Raw genomic sequence first — 26,131 nt, forward strand, 5'->3', positions numbered from 1 at the left:
GAAGAGCAAGGATCCACAGTGGAGTCTCCCAGCAGCCTCTGAGCCACCAACCATACTCTACGAGCCTGCTGTAATAAAGGGGGGAGGGAGCATAATGAAGACTTTGCCAACAGAAACTGTATTGGAGAGAATGAGAGCCCAGCCTTATCCAGAAGAGCCACCAGTAGGTTCCCGTAATCCCCCGGAGCAACCCACTCATAGAGTTGTACTAACTGGGTAGCTAAATAATAGAGTCGCATGTCCGGTAATGCCAAGCCTCCTTCCGATTTTGGTCTACAGAGTGTTTTATATGCAATACGGGCCCGTTTAGCACCCCAGATAAAAGAAGCAATATATTGGGAAATCAGCAAAAACTGTGAAACAGGGATGTAGACTGGTGCATTCTGCAGTATATATAGAAAATTTGGTTGAATAATCATTTTTATAATATTCACACGACCCGTTACAGTTAAAGGGAGTTTCTGCCAAATTCGCGACTTGATGCGCAAACTATCAATCTGGGGAGTCAGATTCAAAGTGACAAAATCTTTTGGGGAATGAGAGATTTGAATACCAAGGTACTTAAACTGGGTGCACCACCGAAGGGGAAGATCGTAGGAGGGCGGAGGTGACATAGAGGAACTTAACGGGAACACCACCGATTTACACCAGTTAATACAGACACCCGAAAAAACCCCAAACTCCCAGACCAGGTCTAGGAGAGCGGGCAAGGAGGGAAATATATCTTTTAGAAATAGTATCATATCATCTGCATATAAACCAATTTTTTCTTCTTGACCCACAACTCATAAGTCCCACTATATTTGTAGCAGCTCTAACTGCGCAAGCCAAGGGCTCTATAGCAAGAGCAAAAAGCAGTGGGGACAAAGGACACCCCTGTCGAGTCCCCTGCGCTAACAGGAAAGACTCAGTAGTAAAGCCATTAACCACAACTCTCGCAGCCGGACAGGAATATAAAAGTTTAACCCAGGACAGAAAATTCGGGCCTATCCCAAACCTGGCAAGGGCCTCCCAGAGATACACCCATTCTACAGAATCAAAAGCACAGGCAGCATCGAGGGAAACCACTACCGCACCGTCCAACTCATCCCCCGCCAACTGCATATACGTAAATAATCGTCTGAGATTGACATCGGTAGATCTGCCTGGCATAAAGCCGGTTTTATTACAATAACCTTTCTCCAGGACCACAGTGTTGAGTCGGAGCACTAAAAATTTGGCAAGAATCTTTTTATCAGTTGACAACAGGGAGATAGGACGGTACGAGTCTAAGAGGAGAGGATCTTTACATGGTTTCGGAATCAACACCACCAGTGCCTCTGACATAGAAGGGTAAGAGTGCCATCTCGCAACAGTAATTTAAATAACAACAGGAGTTTGGGGGCAAAAAAATCCAAGTGGGTTTTGTACAGTTCAATAGGGAGACCATCAACCCCTGGAGCTTTGTTACTGGGAAAGGACCTAACGGCATTTTCAACCTCTTCTAGTGTAATGGGCGTGTCCAAAGATTGTTGGGACTCAGGGCACAGAGAAGGGACATCTATCTTATCAAAATAGTCAGATAAGGCTGAGTATGTATATTGTGCTCTGGATTTATAAACATCTAAAAAATAGGTATTAAAGCTAGAAGCTATAGAGGGTAAGAATGCAAATTGATTTCTCACAAATATTTAAAATGCCCGCTCTAATATATATTGCAGACGCCAGGCGCATCTTATTACCATATACGATAAAAGTGCGCTGTACATCGCAAAACACTGTATCCCATAAGAGAAAACAATACACCCACACATTATCTGAGTTCCAAAGCTCATTGAAGTATATATTTGTTATTAAAAAGGATATGGATTCAATATATATTACAACTCACACAGCAAGCAGATTTAACTTAGTTACATGCAGTTACATGCCAGCGATACAATACCATTATTCTTAAGTTATATAAATTCGTCTTTCCATATCACTCTCTCTCTCTCTCTGTAATGTAATGCTGGGACTCCATCTTCCTCTGAGACCTTACAGCAACTCTGAGACCAAAACAGGAACTGCTTTCCTGTGTGATCAGCAAAATGTGTTATCTAGTTTCTGGGGGAGGGGACTCTCTCATTCATGATGAGTCACTAGTTTCTTTGTATATGCTGAACATGTTCAGCCTTGAGGACGTCCAAAGGGCTGGCCTGAGTTTCCTGTCCACTACCTGTTTGGTCTATGTATTGTTCTAATAAAAGTGATTTTAGCTTTTATACATGTAATCGTAACAATCCGCTGCAATGTCCCACAACTTCACAACAAGCATCAAATGAATCTACACATCAATCTGGTTGCTTCAATAGTAAACATGACAGGTCTATCTGGTTCCGTTCAAATAATACACATTCATGACATTAATTCAATATATATAATTTTAAATCATCATGATGTCTGGTGCTTGATATCACTATAATCATGTACTGTATGAAAGAGGTGTCGAATCCATCTCTGTGGCATGTCCGTGTAAATGCGTGTGTTACCATATATGGCTGTGCTCGCTGCGCGTATTTGCAAGTATAGCGACTCATAATGTGTGTAGTTTGTATGTTCTCTTTATGTAATATTTTTGACTTCGACAAGGGGGTGTCAGTATAGACAGCACCAGACATACTCGTAATACTATGCACAGCGACGGGGGGCGTCTCCTGTCTAGCCAAATAGGCCAGAAATTTCCCTGAGCGATCTCCCGGAGTATAGAAATCATGGGCACGGAACAGCAAACACCGTTTTGATTTATCAAGGAGTAGGTCCGTTAGTTGCCTATGTACAACCAGCCATTCCACCCGATCCGCAGCAAGGCCACTGCGCAAATAAGTTTGTTCAAGCTCAGCACTCCTCTTCTCCAACTCCTCCTCAGATTTTCTGCTAGCTATCTTCAACTGGGCGACTCTGGATATCAGTGAACCTCGTAGGAAGGCTTTATAAGCATCCCGCACCAATAAAGTGTTATTACAGATAGGATTGTTAACAAAAAACTCCTCCCAAAGCGCTAACAGTTCAGAGGCTGCACCCATCAGGGTCAGCCAAAAGGGGTTGAACCTCCAAAACGATGCCCCCCTAGGTATATCAAAACATAGGGACAGCAATATAGGGGAGTGATCAGATATCCCACGTGGTAAATATCCCACTGAAGACACACAGGGAAGTAGGGAGCGCGTAAGCAATGCCATATCAATACGGGTAAATACTCCATGCGAGCTAGAGAAGCAGGAAAAACAACTGACAGATGGGTTACGCAGACGCCACACATCCACAAGTCCAAGCTCAGAGATTAAACGGGCAAAGGGGGTGGGTCCAGAAGCCACGCTCCGAGTAGCAGGCCGCCATCTATCGGCAGCTTCAGTCAAAACAGCATTAAAGTCACCAATGCAAATGGCTGGGGCGGAGGGAAACTCCTGCATAAAGGCACACGCTTCACCAAAACGCCAGAATTATACGGAGGAGGTATATATACAGCAAGCAGCACAAATGCGGAACCCTGTTTCTTTTTCATCCACTAGGGGTCACTGGAGTACTCTTGGGATATGGACGGCTTAGCAGAAACAAAGGCACTGAATATTTAAATTTAGAACTCTCCACCCCTCCATATCCCCGAGTACCTCAGTGTAGTATCTCAGTGTTTTTTCTGTGCTCACAGCACTAACCAGGCTTGTGTGGAGTTCCTACACTTTGTGGAAGATTTTATAAATTTTTCATTTTTACTTTTACATTTTACTTTTTTCACTTAGCACATCCCTTCCCAGTTTCTGAAAAAACATGGGTCCGGGATAGTGCCGCTGCACGGACAGCGCATGGCGTGTCGGTCCTCACAAAGAGCACCCTCACAGCCACAGGCAGCCCACTGTCTCCTGCAACAGCTGGACGGAGCTTACAGATAGAAGCCCCGTCGCAGCCATGACCTGAAGAGCTGGACGGAGCTTACAAATAGAAGCCCCGTCGCAGCCATGACCGGAAGAGCTCGGAGCTTACAGTTAGAAGCCCGTCGCAGGCCTCCCTACAACAAGGTATGCTGGGGAAACGGGGCGGTCAGCGCAGGCTGCCGCTCCGCTGTGTGGGGTCAGTGTTGTAATGCCGCTGCTCCCGCCGCTCATACAGCCGCCCGCCCCAGCCGCTCCGTCCGGCCGCCCCAGCCGCTCCGTCCGGCCGCCCCAGCCGCTCCGTCCGGCCGCCCCAGCCGCTCCGTCCGGCCGCCTCAGCACCGTCCGGCCGCCCCAGACGCTCCGTCAGTGCTGTATTGGTGCCAGCGCTGAGAGGGGGAGAACCGGCGCAGCTCGGATAGCGACGCCGGAAGCCGCTACGCGCCGCTCCGGCCAGCCGACCTCCGCTGCTCGGCAAGAAGTGTCCCTCGCCTCCCTGCAAAGACTTCCCGGCGCTCCCCGCTGAGACACAGCGCTACAGGGAGTACAGGGGGAAGGGGGGGGGGGGATCTGGCTGATTACAGCGCGGCTACAAGGGAATGTAAAGGGCTACCTATATAAACAGCAGGCAGAGTTAATGTATAATAGGCTATTGAGCCTATATTAATACTGGAGGAATGTATTGTAAACTGCCTGTGATTTTCACTGTGTAATAGACTATTGAGCCTATATTAACACTAGAGCATGTATTGTGGCCTGCCTGTGATTATCACTGTATAATAGGCTATTGAGCCTACATTAACACTGTAGCAATTGTAACTGTGATTATCAGTGTAAGCATGGCATGGGGGCCATTTTAACCATGCTTCCTGTTTCTTCCAGTTTGTAATTCCAGAACATTCCTGCCCTACATCACTACTCCACCGGAGGCGCAGGGGTGTTAGTGGGAAGTTTGGTTCAGGTTTCACATAGGCTGGCCATGTGAACTGCATTTCGGCCATAAATAGATAGATATATATTACACACCTTAAGTAATAATTTTACCGAGTCGTGCAAGTGTCTGTCCTTTGCCTATTGTGTTGTCTGTCTGCATAAGGAGTAAGGCTCCAGCACAGACTAAAAATACTTTTAAACAAAAGTCTGGACATAAATCTACCACATGTTCAGTATGTTTTGTAGGTTTCCACTCCGGAAGCCGGTTCATTCCCAGATCCTATGTTAAGCATTGGCAATTCAAATTGACTCCGCTCGACAGGAGTGGTAAGATCGGAGTCTCGGAAGTGACTCCGCCAGCTTGAACGGAGGAGTCTCAGCCTTTTCAAAGGTCCAACTTCACTTTGGATACCAGGGGGTTAATTTAACTGGTCTTATAATTTAATGCAGTCTGACAATTCTATGTCAAACCTCACAGCGCTAAATACGAGTGAGGAGGGCACATTAGACAGTCAGATAGTGCGGGTTTTGACAACCATACATTGCTAATGACCAGTGAGTCAGTCTCTGAAATTTACAGAGACTAAGGAGCCTCTAACATGTAATCCGTTGTATTTACTAAACGACAGATCTTCAATGGTTTTCTTATTTAGGATATCTTACTAAGATTTAAGGCTATTTACCCGTTTCCACACAGTGACATCTAAATTGGAGAATCCGCCATTGGTGAATTCGTCTGTGTCAAACCTTATAAAGACCCAAGATACATTTGGGTCACTAGGGCGCTCTGTGTATGGAAACAATGACGATCACGTTATACTTATCGTTAATAAGAAGCTACTGAGTATCTCGGTACAGCGTCTGCTGCCGCCTGTTACCTCGCTTCTCGTTTTTCATCGTCGCTAGTTTCAGCACGACAAGGCCAGAAGTTGTTTGGTCCTAAATTTGACAAATGCATATTTCAGGGAAAAGTCTAGCCATTGCCTCCTCCGGTATCAAGACGGAAATACTCTGGTCCGGCGTTTAAAGCCTTTAGACTTCAGTCTTTTAAAGGCTGTGGTACAAAAACAGTCACGCCTTGTAACGCCAGGGCGCTAAAGTCACAACAAGCCAGTGGCTTGACGGGCTCTCAGCCCATCTCGAATTTTCAATCGTGGTAGCGCCTTTACACGTTACATTTGCCGGGTTTCCAGCCATCCACTCATGGATGTATCCGCTATTTAGGGTTAAAAGACAGGACTGCCTCTGTCGGACGAAATAAGGCGTTTTGGCAGGTTGCCATTCAGTCTCTGCTGGTTTCAGCAGTTTTTAATTCCAGGCCTGGTACACCAACAGAGTCAGGGTTACTTATTCCCCTCTGTTTGGGGTACCGAAGCCGGAGGGCTCCGTCGCAGTCTCAATCAGCAAGTCACTTACTACAGATTGAAGATGGATTTTCTGCGGTTAGTATTTGCATATTTGGAGCCACAAGATTGCATGATTGCGCTTGATCTCCAGGATGCGTACTTACACATTCCGGTTTGGTCACCTCATCACAGGTTCTTGCATTTTGCAATACGCCACAACCATTAACCGTTTCAGGTTCTACCGTTTGGCCTCTTCTCAGCGCCTCGGGTATTCACCAAAGTGATGTTTGTGATGATAGCTCATCTCAGATCCCTGGCAGTGACAATCGTTCCATACTTAGACGATCTGCTCATAAGAGCTCCGTCTCAACAGATGCTCCTCCGACTTGCGCTGCTAACGTACACCACGGTTGCAGTGTCAAGTTCAAAAACAATCGCATCTAATTCCGTCTCAACGACTTCAATTCCTAGGTATGTTTCCAGATACGGTAAATCAAAGAATTTACCTACTACACCAGAAAGAACAGATTATACGCCATCTGGTACAATTAGTGCTCAAGCCACGCACACTATCGGTACATTTGTGTATTCGCCTATTAGGAACAATGATGGGCTTTCGAAGCGCTTCAGTTCGGAGGTTTTCACTCGCGTCCATTTCAACAGCAGTAGTCGCCCTCACATAGGCAGATTTCCCACAGGGAAGCGAGGGTGTCCCTACTCCGGGCGAGAGTCTCAGAGGTTGGGGAGTTGTAGTTTAAAATGGTCAGCGACAGGGTTGCTAAACGGATCACGACAGATTGCTGTCTATAAATGTCCTGGAACTCCGTGCAATTTACATTGCACTACATGCTTTGCTCTCAGACTGTCCAAGTGCAGTCAGACAACGCGACGGCAGTCCCATACACAACAACCAGGGAGGAACGAGAAGCCGCATGGCAATGCGGGAAGTAGCTCGAATCCTCAATTGCCCAGAATACCACAAGGTGATATTGTCGACTGGGTTCATTCCGGGAGTGGACATCTGCTAGACAGATGATCTCAGCCGTCGGGATTTTCATCCAGGAGACTGGGCATTAAATCCAGAGGTGTTTCACATGTTGGTCCACAGGTGGGGTTACCCTCAGGTGAACATGATGCCATCTCGCCACAATTACAAACGCCCAGTATGTGTCCAGAACGACAGATCCCAAGGGCAGTGGCGGTGGATGCTCTCACAATCGCGTGGCCGTACAGCCTCGTGTATCTGTTTCCACCGGTTTCCGCTGCTCTCTCCGTTGCTAAAACGGATCATAAGAGAGTCCGTCACAGTCATACTAGTGATATCTCATGGGTCTCGGAGAGTTTGGTTCTCGAATCTCCGAGGACTGCTCGCAGACGATCCTTGGCCGCTCATACTACGTCCAACCCGTTACAACAGGGGCCGTTCTTTTACCCCTATTTAGCGCGGCTGCGGTTGACAGGGTGGTTGTTGAGACCGCCCTCTTAAGAAGAGAGGGCATTACAGTATCGGTTATACCAACCATGTTACGAGCTAGGAAGCCGGTTACGGCAGCTCATTATTACAGAATTTGGCGTGCCTATATAGGTTGGTGTGAAGCTCGGAAGTTTCCGACATCATCTTTCAAGTTACCCGTATTCTGTTATTTTTACAGACGGGGTTGGATGGAGGACTGCGTTTATCTACACTGAAGGTGCAGGTATCTGTGTTGTCAATTTATTTTCAAAGACGATTGGCTCTATTGCTGTCGGTACACACCTTTCTGCAGGGTGTCCTCAGAGTACAGCCTCCATTTATCCCACCTACAGCGCCATGGGATTTGAATCTGGGTTCAGATTTCTTACAGTCTTCATATTTTGAACCCTTACAGCAAGTGGATATTAAGTTTCTCACTTGGAAAACGTTTTTCAAATTTGGGTGCCTTATCATGCAAGCCACCGTATTTGGTGTTTCCTGATGACAGAGCAGAACTTCGGATGAATCCCGATTTCTTACCAAAGCTAGTGTCATTTTTTCACATCAATCAACCAATAGTGGTTCCTGTGTTGACAGCACATTCTAGAATTCTGAATGTGGTACGCGCATTATGCGTTTATATGTTCCGAACGTCTACGGTTCGTAATGCGGATACGTTGTTTGTTCTCTATGATGCTGCCAAGTGGGGTGGGTCAGCTTCTCAGCAGACCTTATCCAGATGGATAAAACTCACTATACGTCAGGCTTACCTTAAGGCTAGGTTACAGTCGCCTACATCAGTAATAGCTCATCCCACAGGTTCTGTGGGAACGTCATGGCCAGCTGGTCGTGGAGCTTCTACGACGCAGCTTGACCGTGCGGCTACATGGTCTTCAGTGCACACGTTTGTGCGCTTTTACAAGTTTGATACGTTTGCGGCATCAGCATCTAGCTTTGGCCGCCTAGTGTTACAGGTGTCAAACAGCTCTCCCGCCCACGGGGGAAGCTTTGGTACGTCCCAAGAGTACTCCAGTGACCCCTAGTGGATGAAAAAGAAAATAGGATTTTGGTACTTACCAGGTAAATCCTTTTCTTTGAATCCATAGGGGGCACTGGACGCCCACCCAGAGCAGTTTTACCTGGGTTGTATTAAGCTCAGGGGATCTTATGGTAACACATTTTCACCGACTGGTTCAAATTATAAGGTTCTATCGGTTATGGTGTCAACTGTTTCGTTGTCAGTAACGTTATGTGTCAACTTTGTTGTTGTCCGTTAGGTTATAGGAATTCTCCATTGTCAACCTCTCTATAGTTCCTGTTCGGCTCAGTAAAAAACACTGAGGTACTCGGGGATATGGAGGGGTGGAGAGTTCTAAATTTAAATATTCAGTGCCTTTGTTTCTGCTAAGCCGTCCATATCCCAAGAGTACTCCAGTGCCCCCTATGGATTCAAAGAAAAGGATTTACCTGGTAAGTACCAAAATCCTATTATCGTGCCAGCCAAAAACACACAACACCCTAGCGGATCAAATTGGACTTTAGTGCAGGCAAAATTCAAATGTTTATGAATCAATATGGAAACCCCCCTAGAACTGGAATGGAAAGTGGAGTGAAACGCCCACCCCACCCAGGGTTTCTTAAGCGAGAGAACTCGTCTACCAGTAAGGTGCGTCTCCATAAGACAGACTAGGCCAGGATTCTGGGACTTAACATATTTTAAAACTAGGGAACGCTTAACCCTATCATTAACGTTCCATGAAAAAAACATTTACCATATTGACGTATTACACTTAAGTATGACAACAGCGAAGCATCGGTACCCCAGCGCGACATCGGCCAGCCCCCACGCAATCACAAGGCAAATATAACACAGCACATTCAGAGCAAACAGCACAATACAAGCACATGTAAGAAAAGGAATCACATAACAATAGAAAAATAACACCCAACCTCCCCCTCCTCTCATACCAACCCAAACATAGGTACACCTAATCCCAAACATTATATCGAGTCAAATTAACTAAGAAAAACTATTTGCGGGGCTACCAAACCCCATAACCTTTAGGACATGAAGTCCCCAGCCTAACATCAGGAACATTGCCAATAACAGAGATACAATAACCCTGGCCAAAGACACTCCTATAAAAAAACCCAGCACTCAAATGACACAACAGAGATGCTAGAAAAAGAGAAAAGCAATGTAAACAGGAAAAAACCAGAACAGATATAAAAGTCTCTCAGGGTGGGATAGCACGATGTTGAGGTTGTAAATCAAACCAGGCAGATGCATCCCTGGGAGTATCAAAGAAATGAGTGCGGTTCCCAGACACCACCCGAAGACGAGCAGGATATATCATAGAATATTGTAGCTGAAGAGTACGAAGCCGCTGTTTAACCTGCGTAAACTGCGCACGGGACTTCTGGACCTCAGCCGAAAAGTCCTGAAACACAGACACCCGCTGACCTCCATGCTCCAGCGGGCCTTTAATCCTAGCAAGTCGTAGGATAGCATCCCTGTCCTTGTAATGGAGAATCTTCGTGATGAAGGTCCTAGGCGGTGCGCCAGGGGGAAGGGGACGAGTAGGAACACGGTGGGCCTTTTCAATAGCAAACTGGAGTAAACGAATCCTTGCCGAATGTATATATCTGCCAGGATTCCAGGAATTGTTCCGGTTGAGAACCCTCCGCCTTTTCTGGTAAGTCCACAAAACGAACATTATTCCGTCTGAGACGCCCCTCGATATCCGTCAGTTTAAGCTTGCACGCAGACATCTCCGTTTCCAGGGAAGCGAGACGGGCGGGGACAGGCGTACAGGAGTCTTCCAACGAAGAAATGCGGTTCTCTGTCTCCCCAACTCTATCCCGGAGTTTCTGCATATCTTGGCGTATAAGGGAAATGTCGATATGGACTTCCGCCACTCTATCCGCAAGCCGCTTCTCAGAATCCATAGTGGCTTGCAACAGCTGAGACATAGTAACCTCAGCAGCCTCCGCCATGCTGGGCAGGGGGGAAGAGGAGGGGGCCGGTGACGATGCAGAAGAAACAGGAGTGCGTTCTACGTGAGCAAATTGTGCCAAACGGGCCGCAGCAGAGGAGCGACGGTTACAGAACAGAGCCAGGCGAATAAAAATTTGTGTTATAAATCCCAGGACAGGCAAAAAACGTAGAAATGCAGAAGGAAGGCAGAGGAATGTCGGTGCCAATATAGGAACTTGCACTATGACAGGTGTGCTAGCGGAGAGCCATACAGCACTGGAGCACAGAGGGGAAGGGGGTGGGGGGGTGGTAGATGCAGGAGGGAGACCACCAACCCACACCTCTCAGATACAGTGGAGACCAATAAGCTGCAGCAGGGCCATATAAACTGTTCTTTCTTGCAGGCATCAGGAGCTACTATAGTAATAAATCGGATCCCCCCACAGTGGTGCAGGCAGTGGAGGAGAGACTGAGTAACCGTCCAGACAGGCTAAGCCGAGCAGGCAGCAGGAGAGATCCAGGCGGGAGCAAGATCGCGCTCCCCGCCAGTCACAAGATGGCGCCAGCCAGCCACCTATACCCAGCGCCCCCAGCAGAAGTTCCGGCACCAGGGGAGAGTCTGGACACCGCACGGCAAGGACAACGGGTGCCGCGGACCACACTCCAGGAGAGGGCAGGTGCACGATCCGCCTGGCAAGTGGCGCAGAGCAAGCGGAGGCCGCAACCTCCGCCAACCGCAATATGGTGCCCGGCCAGGACTCACGGGCAGCGGCTCCACCGCGGCAATCAAGCACAGGAGGGGGTCAGGTCCGCAGGCGCCCATGGCAGTGGGATCACACAGAGCGTCCCCCAGGCAGCAGCAGGGCAAAACAGGTTAGTGAGGGGGTATAATCAGGACCACGGACCCAATCAGGAGAAATTCAAGATGGCGCAGGCCGGTCCCGGCCAGAGAGGCACAGCTCCTATGGATGTCCCTAGCCAGGGAGCAGGGCAGAAAATCACCCAGTGGGCATTTACACAGGGCAACAGGATAATTTACAGGAGTATGCAGGCTGGGGAGCTAGGAGATCACGTCCTACTCCATATCCAGCTAGGCCACGCCCCCAGCAAAGGGGTCCCATGTTTACACATGGGACCCCTTTCCCCGACTGCTGAGACCCCCCGTGACTCCTGTCAAAGAGGGTACCTTGAGCCAATCAGGGAGCGCCACGTCGTGGCACTCTCCTGATTGGCTGTGCATGGATCGGGTTTTGCGTTTTATTATTTTGGCAAGCACGTGGATTACAAAGAAGAGGAGAGATCTACACAGAATTTTTGAGAGTATAATTTTATTTACAGGTACCCCGTGGATTCTACTGGTGAAGGGTACCGAGCCTCGTGTCAACATAGGTAAGTATGTGTGTGTCGGCATGTATGTAATAAAGTTTTACTATCACGGTGTCTGTGTACTGTTTTTATTTGGGTATTTTTTTTGCAGTAGAACTACAGGTACCAGCGGGCCCGTTTCCCCCCCCGCATACTGGTACTTGTGGTTCTCCAAGTAACAGCTTGCGGAAGAGGTTTGCTGGGACTTGTAGTACTGCTACAAAAACAATATTCTTATTTTTACACATGCTATCAGCCCCCCATCCGCAGCCCTTGGATGGAGGGGACAGCCTCGGGCTTCATCCCTGGCCCTTGGGTGGCTGAAGGGGGGGGGACCCCTTGATTTAAGGGGTCCCCACTCCTCCAGGGTACCCCGGCCAGGAGTGACTAGTTAGTGATTTAATGCCAGGGCCGCAGGGACCTATATAAAAGTGTCCCCCGGCTGTGGCATTATCTCTCTGACTAGTGGAGCCCGGTGCTGGTGTTAAAAATACGGGGGACCCCTACGCTTTTTGTCCCCCGTATTTTTGGCACCAGGACCGGGCGCAGAGCCCGGTGCTGGTTGTTAAAATACGGGGGATCCCCTGTCATTTTCCCCCTCGTATTTTTACAACCAGGACCGGCTCAAAGAGCCCAAGGCTGGGTATGCTTAGGAGGGGGGACCCCACGCAATTTTTTGCAGGATTTTTAACCCATTCCCACTGAAAAACATGCTCTGATCTCTCCATATTATTTTAGTCAGTAAAAAAAATAAATATATTCTTTTAAAAAATATATTAAATAATACTTGTGGCTCCTAATAGACAAACCAAGTAGATAATCCCTTCTAATATAAATAGATATGCTATTAGCAATAAAAAAACAAAATAAAACATGTTTTTAATTTTTTTTATTAGATCCCGCCAGCAAAATGAGGCGGACTGAAATTGACGAAATTACTGTCGAAAAGCACTGTTGTCGAATCGACATTCTTCATTTGAATATACTTTTGTCGTAAAGCCGCATTTTTACCATTGCAGACATGTTGAATTTGACAACTGTCGAATTGCAAAAAGTCAAATCTGAAACGGCCGTTTTTTTGTCGAAAAGTACTGTATTGCATTGTCGAATCATTTTTTTTGTGTCGAAAATGCCCCGTTTTTCGACATTTGCTGCAATTCGACCGCAATTGCATATGGCCCTATGTATTCATCTTCCCTATAATGTGGCTGGCAGCAAGAAAAGCTCCACAGTAATATATGTCAGATTGTATGGTGTGACTCTGGTCTGAGACCCTGTTGTGTCTGGGTAGAAGAGCAGCGTGGTAGAAAATAATGTGAATATTAATTTGGAAACACCAAATATTAAATGAGACGCGAGCCTGGATTCTCCAGTAATCTTATGCAGGGAGGACACAAATCAGCAGCATTCTGGTTATAAACCATTGTCTCAGTTGATATAATAATAATAATAATAATAATAATAATAATTAATTGTGTGTGCTGTGATTAGTCACCTAATGTTGTGTAACCGTCAAATAGTAATCCTACACTATAGGAGCTGCTACTAATACATTCACCTGTGTCACAGAGAAGCAATCGTGTTACACATGTATCCACTGTGACTATACTGCTCCATGTGTATCCACTGTGACTATACTGCTACACGTGTAACCACTGTGACTATACAGCTACGCGTGTAACCACTGTGACTATACAGCTACACGTGTAACCACTGTGACTATACTGCTACATGTGTAACCACTGTGACTATACAGCTACATGTGTAACCACTGTGACTATACTGCTACACGTGTAACCACAGTGACTATACTGCTCCATGTGTAACCACTGTGACTATACTGCTCCATGTGTAACCACTGTGACTATTCTGCTCCATGTGTAACCACTGTGACTATTCTGCTCCATGTGTAACCACTGTGACTATACTGCTCCATGTGTAACCACTGTGACTATACTGCTCCATGTGTAACCACTGTGACTATACTGCTCCATGTGTAACCACTGTGACTATACTGCTCCATGTGTAACCACTGTGACTATACTGCTACATGTGTAACCACTGTGACTATACAGCTACATGTGTAACCACTGTGACTATACTGCTACACGTGTAACCACTGTGACTATACTGCTCCATGTGTAACCACTGTGACTATACAGCTACATGTGTAACCACTGTGACTATACTGCTACACGTGTAACCACTGTGACTATACTGCTCCATGTGTAACCACTGTGACTATACTGCTCCATGTGTAACCACTGTGACTATACTGCTCCATGTGTAACCACTGTGACTATACTGCTAAACGTGTAACCACTGTGACTATACTGCTCCATGTGTAACCACTGTGACTATTCTGCTCCATGTGTAACCACTGTGACTATACTGCTCCATGTGTAACCACTGTGACTATACTGCTACACGTGTAACCACTGTGACTATACTGCTCCATGTGTAACCACTGTGACTATTCTGCTCCATGTGTAACAACTGTGACTATACTGCTCCATGTGTAACCACTGTGACTATACTGCTCCATGTGTAACCACTGTGACTATACTGCTCCATGTGTAACCACTGTGACTATACAGCTACACGTGTAACCACTGTGACTATACAGCTACATGTGTAACCACTGTGACTATACTGCTCCATGTGTAACCACTGTGACTATACTGCTCCATGTGTAACCACTGTGACTATACTGCTCCATGTGTAACCACTGTGACTATACTGCTCCATGTGTAACTACTGTGACTATACTGCTCCATGTGTAACTACTGTGACTATACTGCTCCATGTGTAACCACTGTGACTATACTGCTCCATGTGTAACCACTGTGACTATACTGCTCCATGTGTAACCACTGTGACTACACTGCTCCATGTGTAACCACTGTGACTACACTGCTCCATGTGTAACCACTGTGACTACACTGCTCCATGTGTAACCACTGTGACTATACTGCTCCATGTGTAACCACTGTGACTATACTGCTCCATGTGTAACCACTGTGACTATACTGCTCCATGTGTAACCACTGTGACTATACTGCTACACGTGTAACCACTGTGACTATACTGCTACACGTGTAACCACTGTGACTATACTGCTACACGTGTAACCACTGTGACTATACTGCTCCATGTGTAACCACTGTGACTATACTGCTCCATGTGTAACCGCTGTGACTATACTGCTCCATGTGTAACCGCTGTGACTATACTGCTCCATGTGTAACCACTGTGACTATACTGCTCCATGTGTAACCACTGTCACAGTCATTGTGCAACGTTCTGTATACACAGCGCTCATTATCAGAGCTCGCCAGCCTCCATCTTATCATACGCAGTCACTGTACAACGTTCTGTATACACAGCGCTCATTACCAGAGCTCGCCAGCCTCCATCTTATCATACGCAGTCACCGTACAACGTTCTGTATACACAGCGCTCATTACCAGAGCTCGCCAGCCTCCATCTTATCATACGCAGTCACCGTACAACGTTCTGTATACACAGCGCTCATTACCAGAGCTCGCCAGCCTCCATCTTATCATACGCAGTCACCGTACAACGTTCTGTATACACAGCGCTCATTATCAGAGCTCGCCAGCCTCCATCTTATCATACGCAGTCACCGTACAACGTTCTGTATACACAGCGCTCATTATCAGAGCTCGCCAGCCTCCATCTTATCATACGCAGTCACCGTACAACGTTCTGTATACACAGCGCTCATTACCAGAGCTCGCCAGCCTCCATCTTATCATACGCAGTCACTGTACAACGTTCTGTATACACAGCGCTCATTACCAGAGCTCGCCAGCCTCCATCTTATCATACGCAGTCACTGTACAACGTTCTGTATACACAGCGCTCATTACCAGAGCTCGCCAGCCTCCATCTTATCATACGCAGTCACTGTACAACGTTCTGTATACACAGCGCTCAGTACCAGAGCTCGCCAGCCTCCATCTTATCATACGCAGTCACCGTACAACGTTCTGTATACACAGCGCTCATTACCAGAGCTCGCCAGCCTCCATCTTATCATACGCAGTCACCGTACAACGTTCTGTATACACAGCGCTCATTACCAGAGCTCGCCAGCCTCCATCTTATCATACGCAGTCACCGTACAACGTTCTGTATACACAGCGCTCATTACCAGAGCTCGCCAGCCTCCATCTTATCATACGCAGTCACCGTACAACGTTCTGTATACACAGCGCTCATTACCAGAGCTCGCCAGCCTCCAACTTATCATACGCAGTCACCGTACAACGTTCTGTATACACAGCGCTCATTACCAGAGCTCGCCAGCCTCCATCTTATCATACGCAGTCACCGTACAACGTTCTGTATACACAGCGCTCATTATCAGAGCTCGCCAGCCTCCATCTTATCATACGCAGTCACTGTACAACGTTCTGTATACACAGCGCTCATTACCAGAGCTCGCCAGCCTCCATCTTATCATACGCAGTCACCGTACAACGTTCTGTATACACAGCGCTCATTACCAGAGCTCGCCAGCCTCCATCTTATCATACGCAGTCACTGTACAACGTTCTGTATACACAGCGCTCATTACCAGAGCTCGCCAGCCTCCATCTTATCATACGCAGTCACTGTACAACGTTCTGTATACACAGCGCTCATTACCAGAGCTCGCCAGCCTCCATCTTATCATACGCAGTCACCGTACAACGTTCTGTATACACAGCGCTCATTACCAGAGCTCGCCAGCCTCCATCTTATCATACGCAGTCACCGTACAACGTTCTGTATACACAGCGCTCATTACCAGAGCTCGCCAGCCTCCATCTTATCATACGCAGTCACCGTACAACGTTCTGTATACACAGCGCTCATTACCAGAGCTCGCCAGCCTCCAACTTATCATACGCAGTCACCGTACAACGTTCTGTATACACAGCGCTCATTACCAGAGCTCGCCAGCCTCCATCTTATCATACGCAGTCACCGTACAACGTTCTGTATACACAGCGCTCATTATCAGAGCTCGCCAGCCTCCATCTTATCATACGCAGTCACCGTACAACGTTCTGTATACACAGCGCTCATTACCAGAGCTCGCCAGCCTCCATCTTATCATACGCAGTCACCGTACAACGTTCTGTATACACAGCGCTCATTATCAGAGCTCGCCAGCCTCCATCTTATCATACGCAGTCACTGTACAACGTTCTGTATACACAGCGCTCATTACCAGAGCTCGCCAGCCTCCATCTTATCATATGCAGTTACTGTACAACGTTCTGTATACACAGCGCTCATTACCAGAGCTCGCCAGCCTCCATCTTATCATACGCAGTTACTGTACAACGTTCTGTATACACAGCGCTCATTACCAGAGCTCGCCAGCCTCCATCTTATCATACGCAGTCACCGTACAACGTTCTGTATACACAGCGCTCATTACCAGAGCTCGCCAGCCTCCATCTTATCATACGCAGTCACCGTACAACGTTCTGTATACACAGCGCTCATTACCAGAGCTCGCCAGCCTCCATCTTATCATACGCAGTCACCGTACAACGTTCTGTATACACAGCGCTCATTACCAGAGCTCGCCAGCCTCCATCTTATCATACGCGGTCACTGTGATTGATCACAGATGGATGCTGCAATTTCTCAATGGTCTTTGGTTTTAACCCTTTATATAACAACCAGAAAAAATGTAATACAGGAATTGCGCAGTCCAATCTGATGTGGATTTTTATTCACACATAAAATGTAATTTTTACATACATCTATATACTACTTGATACCGGCCAGCATCACATAAAATATTAATAAAAAACAATAATTATAAACTGTAATATATAATACTAATATTCAACTCAGCTGTAATTTTCCAAACAGGTCAAACATTGATGGATTTTTCACTGGTTTTTGTTAATAACTTAGCTCAACATGCATGTGTAAGTCTCTCATAACTCATGTTAGTAGTTAAACGTAGCATGAATCAATGAAGATCCTTTATAACAGGTAAGTTTCTCCTTAGGTCGATAATAGGCACAAACCGTCATAAAATAGATGACCTTTTCATATATAGGCTCCTGCTCTGGAGTCTCCGGGTGTTCTTAACAATGCACTCTCTACCCCCCCCCCCCCCCCCCCCCCATCCCGCACCCAAAGCAATGGGGCTTTCACACTTGCGGACGGCCGGGGCTAGCTAGTGTTTTCAGCTGGATCCTGAATGTGGAGATAGTTACAGACGCATTTCTCCGCCTTTATAATACGTCAGCGGCTTCCTCAGTGTTGAATACTCCCTCCTCCGTTCATCTGGTTTAAATACCAGTTCGCACTGATCGCGCATGCGCAGTACTACTGTGGGTCAAGCCTCGTTCTCATTATGGCTTTCTGCGCATATGCATCTCGAGTCCTTGCATTCCAGACCTCACTTTCATTTTGCATATATATTTGTTTGTATGGTCTTATTTGAATATAAATAATATATATATATATATATATATATATATATATATATATATATATATATATTGTGCATTGTTAAGAACACTCGGAGACTCCAGATAAGGTTAAGCAAGCCGGGAGGGGTTTTGCTCAAAAACGTCTTACAGGCACAGTATATTATACTTTCAGTTCTCAATCATATTGAATGATATGAACTGCTATACTAAAGGCTTGCTTGGATAATAGCAGGAGCCTATATATATATATATATATATATATGAAAAGGTCATCTATTTTATGACTGTTTGTGGCTGTTATTAACCTAAGGAGAAAACTTACCTGTTATAAAGGATCTTCATTAATGCATGCTACGTTGAACTACTAACATGAGTTATGAGAGACTTACACATGCATATTGAGCTAAGTTATTACCAAAAACCAGTGAAAAATCCATCAATGTTTGACCTGCTTGGAAAATTACAGCTGTCTTACTAGCATAGCATGTTGGGTGTACAAAAAGAGGAAAAAGAACAGCACAAATCAAAGTATACTGGATGGTGTGATCTTAATTGGCTCTGAATAAATTATTTTTTACAGGTGATAAAATCCCTATGACTGTTTATAGCAGAATGTTGTTCAGTATATGAAATATCAATTTAATATTGGTCTAAAAAGGAGTTGAATATTAGTATTATATATTACTGTTTATAATTATTGTTTTTTATTAATATTTTATGTGATGCTGGCCGGTATCAAGTAGTATATGGATGTATGTAAAAATTACATTTATGTGTCAATAAAAATCCACATCAGATTTAACTGCGCAATTCCTGTATTACATTTTTTCTGTTCTGTATACACAATGCTGTTTGTGCTTCTCTTGCTATGCACTTATATTGGATATTGCTCTGTTCTATTATCCCAGTATATAATTACAGTGCTCATACTCTTGTCCTATAGATTCTAAAGGACATTACAAATCGCTTTCATGTGATGAGGGGCTACAGAGTCAGCTACGTACCAGGGTGGGATTGCCATGGGTTGCCGATTGAACTCCGAGCCTTGGCTGACATGGGGGAAGAATCTGAGAGTCTGTCACCGATGGAGATCAGAACCAGAGGTATGAGAATGCCAGAGAAATGCCTGATGTCTCTTTCTTTGGGAAGAAATTACATTTGTTGGGTCTGATTCTGAGCCGGAAGCAGCTGCGTCTTGTACTGCAGTCTCTGCTGTGTCTTATGTAAATCGCGCAGACGATTATCACAAAACCGAGACTCCAGAATATATATATATATATATATATATATATATATATATATATATATATATATATACACACACTGCTCAAAGAAATAAATGGAAGACTTAAACAACACAATGTAACTCCAAGTCAATCACACTTCTGTGATATCAAACTGTCCACTTAGGAAGCAACACTGATTGACAATCAATTTCACATGCTGTTGTGCAAATGGAATAGACAACAGGTGGAAATTATAGGCAATTAGCAAGACACCCCCAATAAAGGAATTGTTCTGCAGGTGGTGACCACAGACCACTTCTCAGCTCCTATGCTTTCTGGCTGATGTTTTGGTCACTTTTGAAAGCTGGCGGTGCTTTCACTCTAGTGGTAGCATGAGACGGAGTCTACAACCCACACAAGTGGCTCAGGTAGTGCAGCTCATCCAGGATGGCACATCAATGCGAGCTGTGGCAAGAAGGTTCGCTGTGTCTGTCAGCAGCGTGTCCAGAGCATGGAGGCGCTAGCAGGAGACGTGGAGGAGGCCGTAGGAGGGCAACAACCCAGCAGCAGGACCGCTACCTCCGCCTTTGTGCAAGGAGGAACAGGAGGAGCACTGCCAAAGCCCTGCAAAATGACCTCCAGCAAGCCACAAATGTGCATGTGTCTACTCAAACGATCAGAAACAGACTCCATGAGGGTGGTATGAGGGCCCGACGTCCACAGGTGGGGGTTGTGCTTACAGCCCAACACCATGCAGGACGTTTGGCATTTGCCAGAGAACACCAAGATTGGCAAATTCGCCACTGGCGCCCTGTGCTCTTCAAAGATGAAAGCAAGTTTTCACTGAGCACATGTGACAGAGTCTGGAGACGCCAAGGAGAACGTTCTGCTGCCTGCAACATCCTCCAGCATGACCGGTTTGGCAGTGGGTCAGTAATGGTGTGGGGTGGCATTTCTTTGGGGGGCCGCACAGCCCTCCATGTGCTCGCCAGAGGTATCCTGATTGCCATTAGGTACCGAGGTGAGATCCTCAGACCCCTTGTGAGACCATATGCTGGTGCGGTTGGCCCTGGGTTCCTCCTAATGCAAGACAATGCTAGACCTCATGTGGCTGGAGTGTGTCAGCAGTTCCTGCAAGACGAAGGCATTGATGCTATGGACTGGCCTGCCCGTTCCCCAGACCTGAATCCAATTGAGCACATCTGGGACATCATGTCTCGCTCCATCCACCAACGCCACGTTGCACCACAGACTGTCCAGGAGTTGGCGGATGCTTTAGTCCAGGTCTGGGAGGAGATCCCTCAGGAGACCATCCGCCACCTCATCAGGAGCATGCCCAGTCGTTTGTAGGGAGGTCATACAGGCACGTGGAGGTCACACACACTACTGAGCCTCATTTTGACTTGTTTTAAGGACATTACATCAAAGTTGGATCAGCCTGTAGTGTGTTTTTCCACTTTAATTTTGAGGGTGACTCCAAATCCAGACCTCCATGGGTTAATAAATTTGATTTCCATTGATAATTTTTGTGTGATTTTGTTGTCGGCACATTCAACTATGTAAAGAACAAAGTATTTAATAAGAATATTTCATTCATTCAGATCTAGGATGTGTTATTTTAGTGTTCCCTTTATTTTTTTGAGCGGTGTATTTATATATGTGTGTGTTACCAGCCTGTCAAAACGAATTAACAATATTACAGTAATGTTAGCGACGGCTGCTTTTTGCGCCCAAATGGCGCAGCACTTGATTTGCTCCTTCAAGCGGCAACCAGTGGTCGCCGGTGTGCAAAACACTTCAATTCCCCCCATAGAGGTGAGGAGCAGTGTTTGCCTTTTATCATGTAGGATATTACACACAATTTGTGATTCTTTTGCACTTCCATATAATGAACAGATGCGTGAAGCACGAACACCCTCTGTCATTTATCATAATTATAAAAGTGAACATTTAGCCCAGTTTGACTAGCCGGTGAGTTACGGAGGAGGTGAGGTGTCGGAGGTGTAGCCGCTACAGTCACAGCAGCAATGTATTGTACGGAATAAGCCAGGCTGGTACATATAGGGCTCTGTGTGTGAGTAGCCGGTGAGTTACGGAGGAGGTGAGGTGTCGGAGCTGTAGCCGCTACAGTCACAGCAGCAATGTATTGTACGGAATAAGCCAGGCTGGTACATATAGTGCTCTGTGTGTGAGTAGCCGGTGAGTTACGGCGGAGGTGAGGTGTCGGAGGTGTAGCCGCTACAGTCACAGCAGCAATGTATTGTACGGAATAAGCCAGGCTGGTACATATAGGGCTCTGTGTGTGAGTAGCCGGTGAGTTACGGAGGAGGTGAGGTGTCGGAGGTGTAGCCGCTACAGTCACAGCAGCAATGTATTGTACGGAATAAGCCAGGCTGGTACATATAGGGCTCTGTGTGTGAGTAGCCGGTGAGTTACGGAGGAGGTGTCGGAGGTGTAGCCGCTACAGTCACAGCAGCAATGTATTGTACGGAATAAGCCAGGCTGGTACATATAGGGCTCTGTGTGTGAGTAGCCGGTGAGTTACGGAGGAGGTGAGGTGTCGGAGGTGTAGCCGCTACAGTCACAGCAGCAATGTATTGTACGGAATAAGCCAGGCTGGTACATATAGGGCTCTGTGTGTGAGTAGCCGGTGAGTTACGGAGGAGGTGAGGTGTCGGAGGTGTAGCCGCTACAGTCACAGCAGCAATGTATTGTACGGAATAAGCCAGGCTGGTACATATAGTGCTCTGTGTGTGAGTAGCCGGTGAGTTACGGAGGAGGTGTCGGAGGTGTAGCCGCTACAGTCACAGCAGCAATGTATTGTACGGAATAAGCCAGGCTGGTACATATAGGGCTCTGTGTGTGAGTAGCCGGTGAGTTACGGAGGAGGTGAGGTGTCGGAGGTGTAGCCGCTACAGTCACAGCAGCAATGTATTGTACGGAATAAGCCAGGCTGGTACATATAGGGCTCTGTGTGTGAGTAGCCGGTGAGTTACGGCGGAGGTGAGGTGTCGGAGGTGTAGCCGCTACATTCACAGCAGCAATGTATTGTACGGAATAAGCCAGGCTGGTACATATAGGGCTCTGTGTGTGACTAGCCGGTGAGTTACGGAGGAGGTGAGGTGTCGGAGGTGTAGCCGCTACAGTCACAGCAGCAATGTATTGTACGGAATAAGCCAGGCTGGTACATATAGGGCTCTGTGTGTGAGTAGCCGTTGAGTTACGGCGGAGGTGAGGTGTCGGAGGTGTAGCCGCTACAGTCACAGCAGCAATGTATTGTACGGAATAAGCCAGGCTGGTACATATAGGGCTCTGTGTGTGAGTAGCCGGTGAGTTACGGAGGAGGTGAGGTGTCGGAGGTGTAGCCGCTACAGTCACAGCAGCAATGTATTGTACGGAATAAGCCAGGCTGGTACATATAGGGCTCTGTGTGTGAGTAGCCGGTGAGTTACGGAGGGGGTGAGGTGTCGGAGGTGTAGCCGCTACAGTCACAGCAGCAATGTATTGTACGGAATAAGCCAGGCTGGTACATATAGGGCTCTGTGTATGACGTAGCCGGTGAGTTACGGCGGAGGTGAGGTGTCGGAGGTGTAGCCGCTACAGTCACAGCAGCAATGTATTGTACGGAATAAGCCAGGCTGGTACATATAGGGCTCTGTGTGTGAGTAGCCGGTGAGTTACGGAGGAGGTGAGGTGTCGGAGGTGTAGCCGCTACAGTCACAGCAGCAATGTATTGTATGGAATAAGCCAGGCTGGTACATATAGGGCTCTGTGTGTGAGTAGCCGGTGAGTTACGGCGGAGGTGAGGTGTCGGAGGTGTAGCCGCTACAGTCACAGCAGCAATGTATTGTACGGAATAAGCCAGGCTGGTACATATAGGGCTCTGTGTGTGAGTAGCCGGTGAGTTACGGAGGAGGTGTCGGAGGTGTAGCCGCTACAGTCACAGCAGCAATGTATTGTATGGAATAAGCCAGGCTGGTACATATAGGGCTCTGTGTGTGAGTAGCCGGTGAGTTACGGAGGAGGTGAGGTGTCGGAGGTGTAGCCGCTACAGTCACAGCAGCAATGTATTGTACGGAATAAGCCAGGCTGGTACATATAGGGCTCTGTGTGTGAGTAGCCGGTGAGTTACGGAGGAGGTGTCGGAGGTGTAGCCGCTACAGTCACAGCAGCAATGTATTGTATGGAATAAGCCAGGCTGGTACATATAGGGCTCTGTGTGTGAGTAGCCGGTGAGTTACGGAGGAGGTGAGGTGTCGGAGGTGTAGCCGCTACAGTCACAGCAGCAATGTATTGTACGGAATAAGCCAGGCTGGTACATATAGGGCTCTGTGTGTGAGTAGCCGGTGAGTTACGGAGGAGGTGTCGGAGGTGTAGCCGCTACAGTCACAGCAGCAATGTATTGTACGGAATAAGCCAGGCTGGTACATATAGGGCTCTGTGTGTGAGTAGCCGGTGAGTTACGGAGGAGGTGAGGTGTCGGAGGTGTAGCCGCTACAGTCACAGCAGCAATGTATTGTATGGAATAAGCCAGGCTGGTACATATAGGGCTCTGTGTGTGAGTAGCCGGTGAGTTACGGAGGAGGTGAGGTGTCGGAGGTGTAGCCGCTACAGTCACAGCAGCAATGTATTGTACGGAATAAGCCAGGCTGGTACATATAGGGCTCTGTGTGTGAGTAGCCGGTGAGTTACGGCGGAGGTGAGGTGTCGGAGGTGTAGCCGCTACAGTCACAGCAGCAATGTATTGTACGGAATAAGCCAGGCTGGTACATATAGGGCTCTGTGTGTGAGTAGCCGGTGAGTTACGGCGGAGGTGTCGGAGGTGTAGCCGCTACAGTCACAGCAGCAATGTATTGTACGGAATAAGCCAGGCTGGTACATATAGGGCTCTGTGTGTGAGTAGCCGGTGAGTTACGGCGGAGGTGTCGGAGGTGTAGCCGCTACAGTCACAGCAGCAATGTATTGTACGGAATAAGCCAGGCTGGTACATATAGGGCTCTGTGTGTGAGTAGCCGGTGAGTTACGGAGGAGGTGAGGTGTCGGAGGTGTAGCCGCTACAGTCACAGCAGCAATGTATTGTACGGAATAAGCCAGGCTGGTACATATAGGGCTCTGTGTGTGAGTAGCCGGTGAGTTACGGAGGAGGTGTCGGAGGTGTAGCCGCTACAGTCACAGCAGCAATGTATTGTACGGAATAAGCCAGGCTGGTACATATAGGGCTCTGTGTGTGAGTAGCCGGTGAGTTACGGAGGAGGTGAGGTGTCGGAGGTGTAGCCGCTACAGTCACAGCAGCAATGTATTGTACGGAATAAGCCAGGCTGGTACATATAGGGCTCTGTGTGTGAGTAGCCGGTGAGTTACGGAGGAGGTGAGGTGTCGGAGGTGTAGCCGCTACAGTCACAGCAGCAATGTATTGTACAGAATAAGCCAGGCTGGTACATATAGGGCTCTGTGTGTGAGTAGCCGGTGAGTTACGGAGGAGGTGTCGGAGGTGTAGCCGCTACAGTCACAGCAGCAATGTATTGTACGGAATAAGCCAGGCTGGTACATATAGGGCTCTGTGTGTGAGTAGCCGGTGAGTTACGGCGGAGGTGAGGTGTTGGAGGTGTAGCCGCTACAGTCACAGCAGCAATGTATTGTACGGAATAAGCCAGGCTGGTACATATAGGGCTCTGTGTGTGAGTAGCCGGTGAGTTACGGAGGAGGTGAGGTGTCGGAGGTGTAGCCGCTACAGTCACAGCAGCAATGTATTGTACGGAATAAGCCAGGCTGGTACATATAGGGCTCTGTGTGTGAGTAGCCGGTGAGTTACGGAGGAGGTGAGGTGTCGGAGGTGTAGCCGCTACAGTCACAGCAGCAATGTATTGTACGGAATAAGCCAGGCTGGTACATATAGGGCTCTGTGTGTGAGTAGCCGGTGAGTTACGGCGGAGGTGAGGTGTCGGAGGTGTAGCCGCTACAGTCACAGCAGCAATGTATTGTACGGAATAAGCCAGGCTGGTACATATAGGGCTCTGTGTGTGAGTAGCCGGTGAGTTACGGAGGAGGTGTCGGAGGTGTAGCCGCTACAGTCACAGCAGCAATGTATTGTACGGAATAAGCCAGGCTGGTACATATAGGGCTCTGTGTGTGAGTAGCCGGTGAGTTACGGAGGAGGTGAGGTGTCGGAGGTGTAGCCGCTACAGTCACAGCAGCAATGTATTGTATGGAATAAGCCAGGCTGGTACATATAGGGCTCTGTGTGTGAGTAGCCGGTGAGTTACGGAGGAGGTGTCGGAGGTGTAGCCGCTACAGTCACAGCAGCAATGTATTGTACGGAATAAGCCAGGCTGGTACATATAGGGCTCTGTGTGTGAGTAGCCGGTGAGTTACGGAGGAGGTGAGGTGTCGGAGGTGTAGCCGCTACAGTCACAGCAGCTATGTATTGTACGGAATAAGCCAGGCTGGTACATATAGGGCTCTGTGTGTGAGTAG

General features: G+C 47.4%; 1 protein-coding gene across 1 annotated transcript in view; it reads left to right on the forward strand.

Annotated features, from left to right (window-relative positions):
- The window catches only part of IARS2 (isoleucyl-tRNA synthetase 2, mitochondrial), a 349,183-nt gene that overhangs the window by 14,234 nt on the left and 308,818 nt on the right, over positions 1 to 26,131 (forward strand). Inside the window, exon 3 of the mRNA XM_063919433.1 lies at positions 19,375 to 19,534. Coding sequence (XP_063775503.1) covers positions 19,375 to 19,534 — 160 coding nt within the window. The remainder of the gene's footprint in view (positions 1 to 19,374; positions 19,535 to 26,131) is intronic.

The sequence above is a fragment of the Pseudophryne corroboree genome, chromosome 4 (genome assembly GCF_028390025.1).
Source record: "Pseudophryne corroboree isolate aPseCor3 chromosome 4, aPseCor3.hap2, whole genome shotgun sequence".
Taxonomy (NCBI): Eukaryota; Metazoa; Chordata; class Amphibia; order Anura; family Myobatrachidae; genus Pseudophryne; species Pseudophryne corroboree.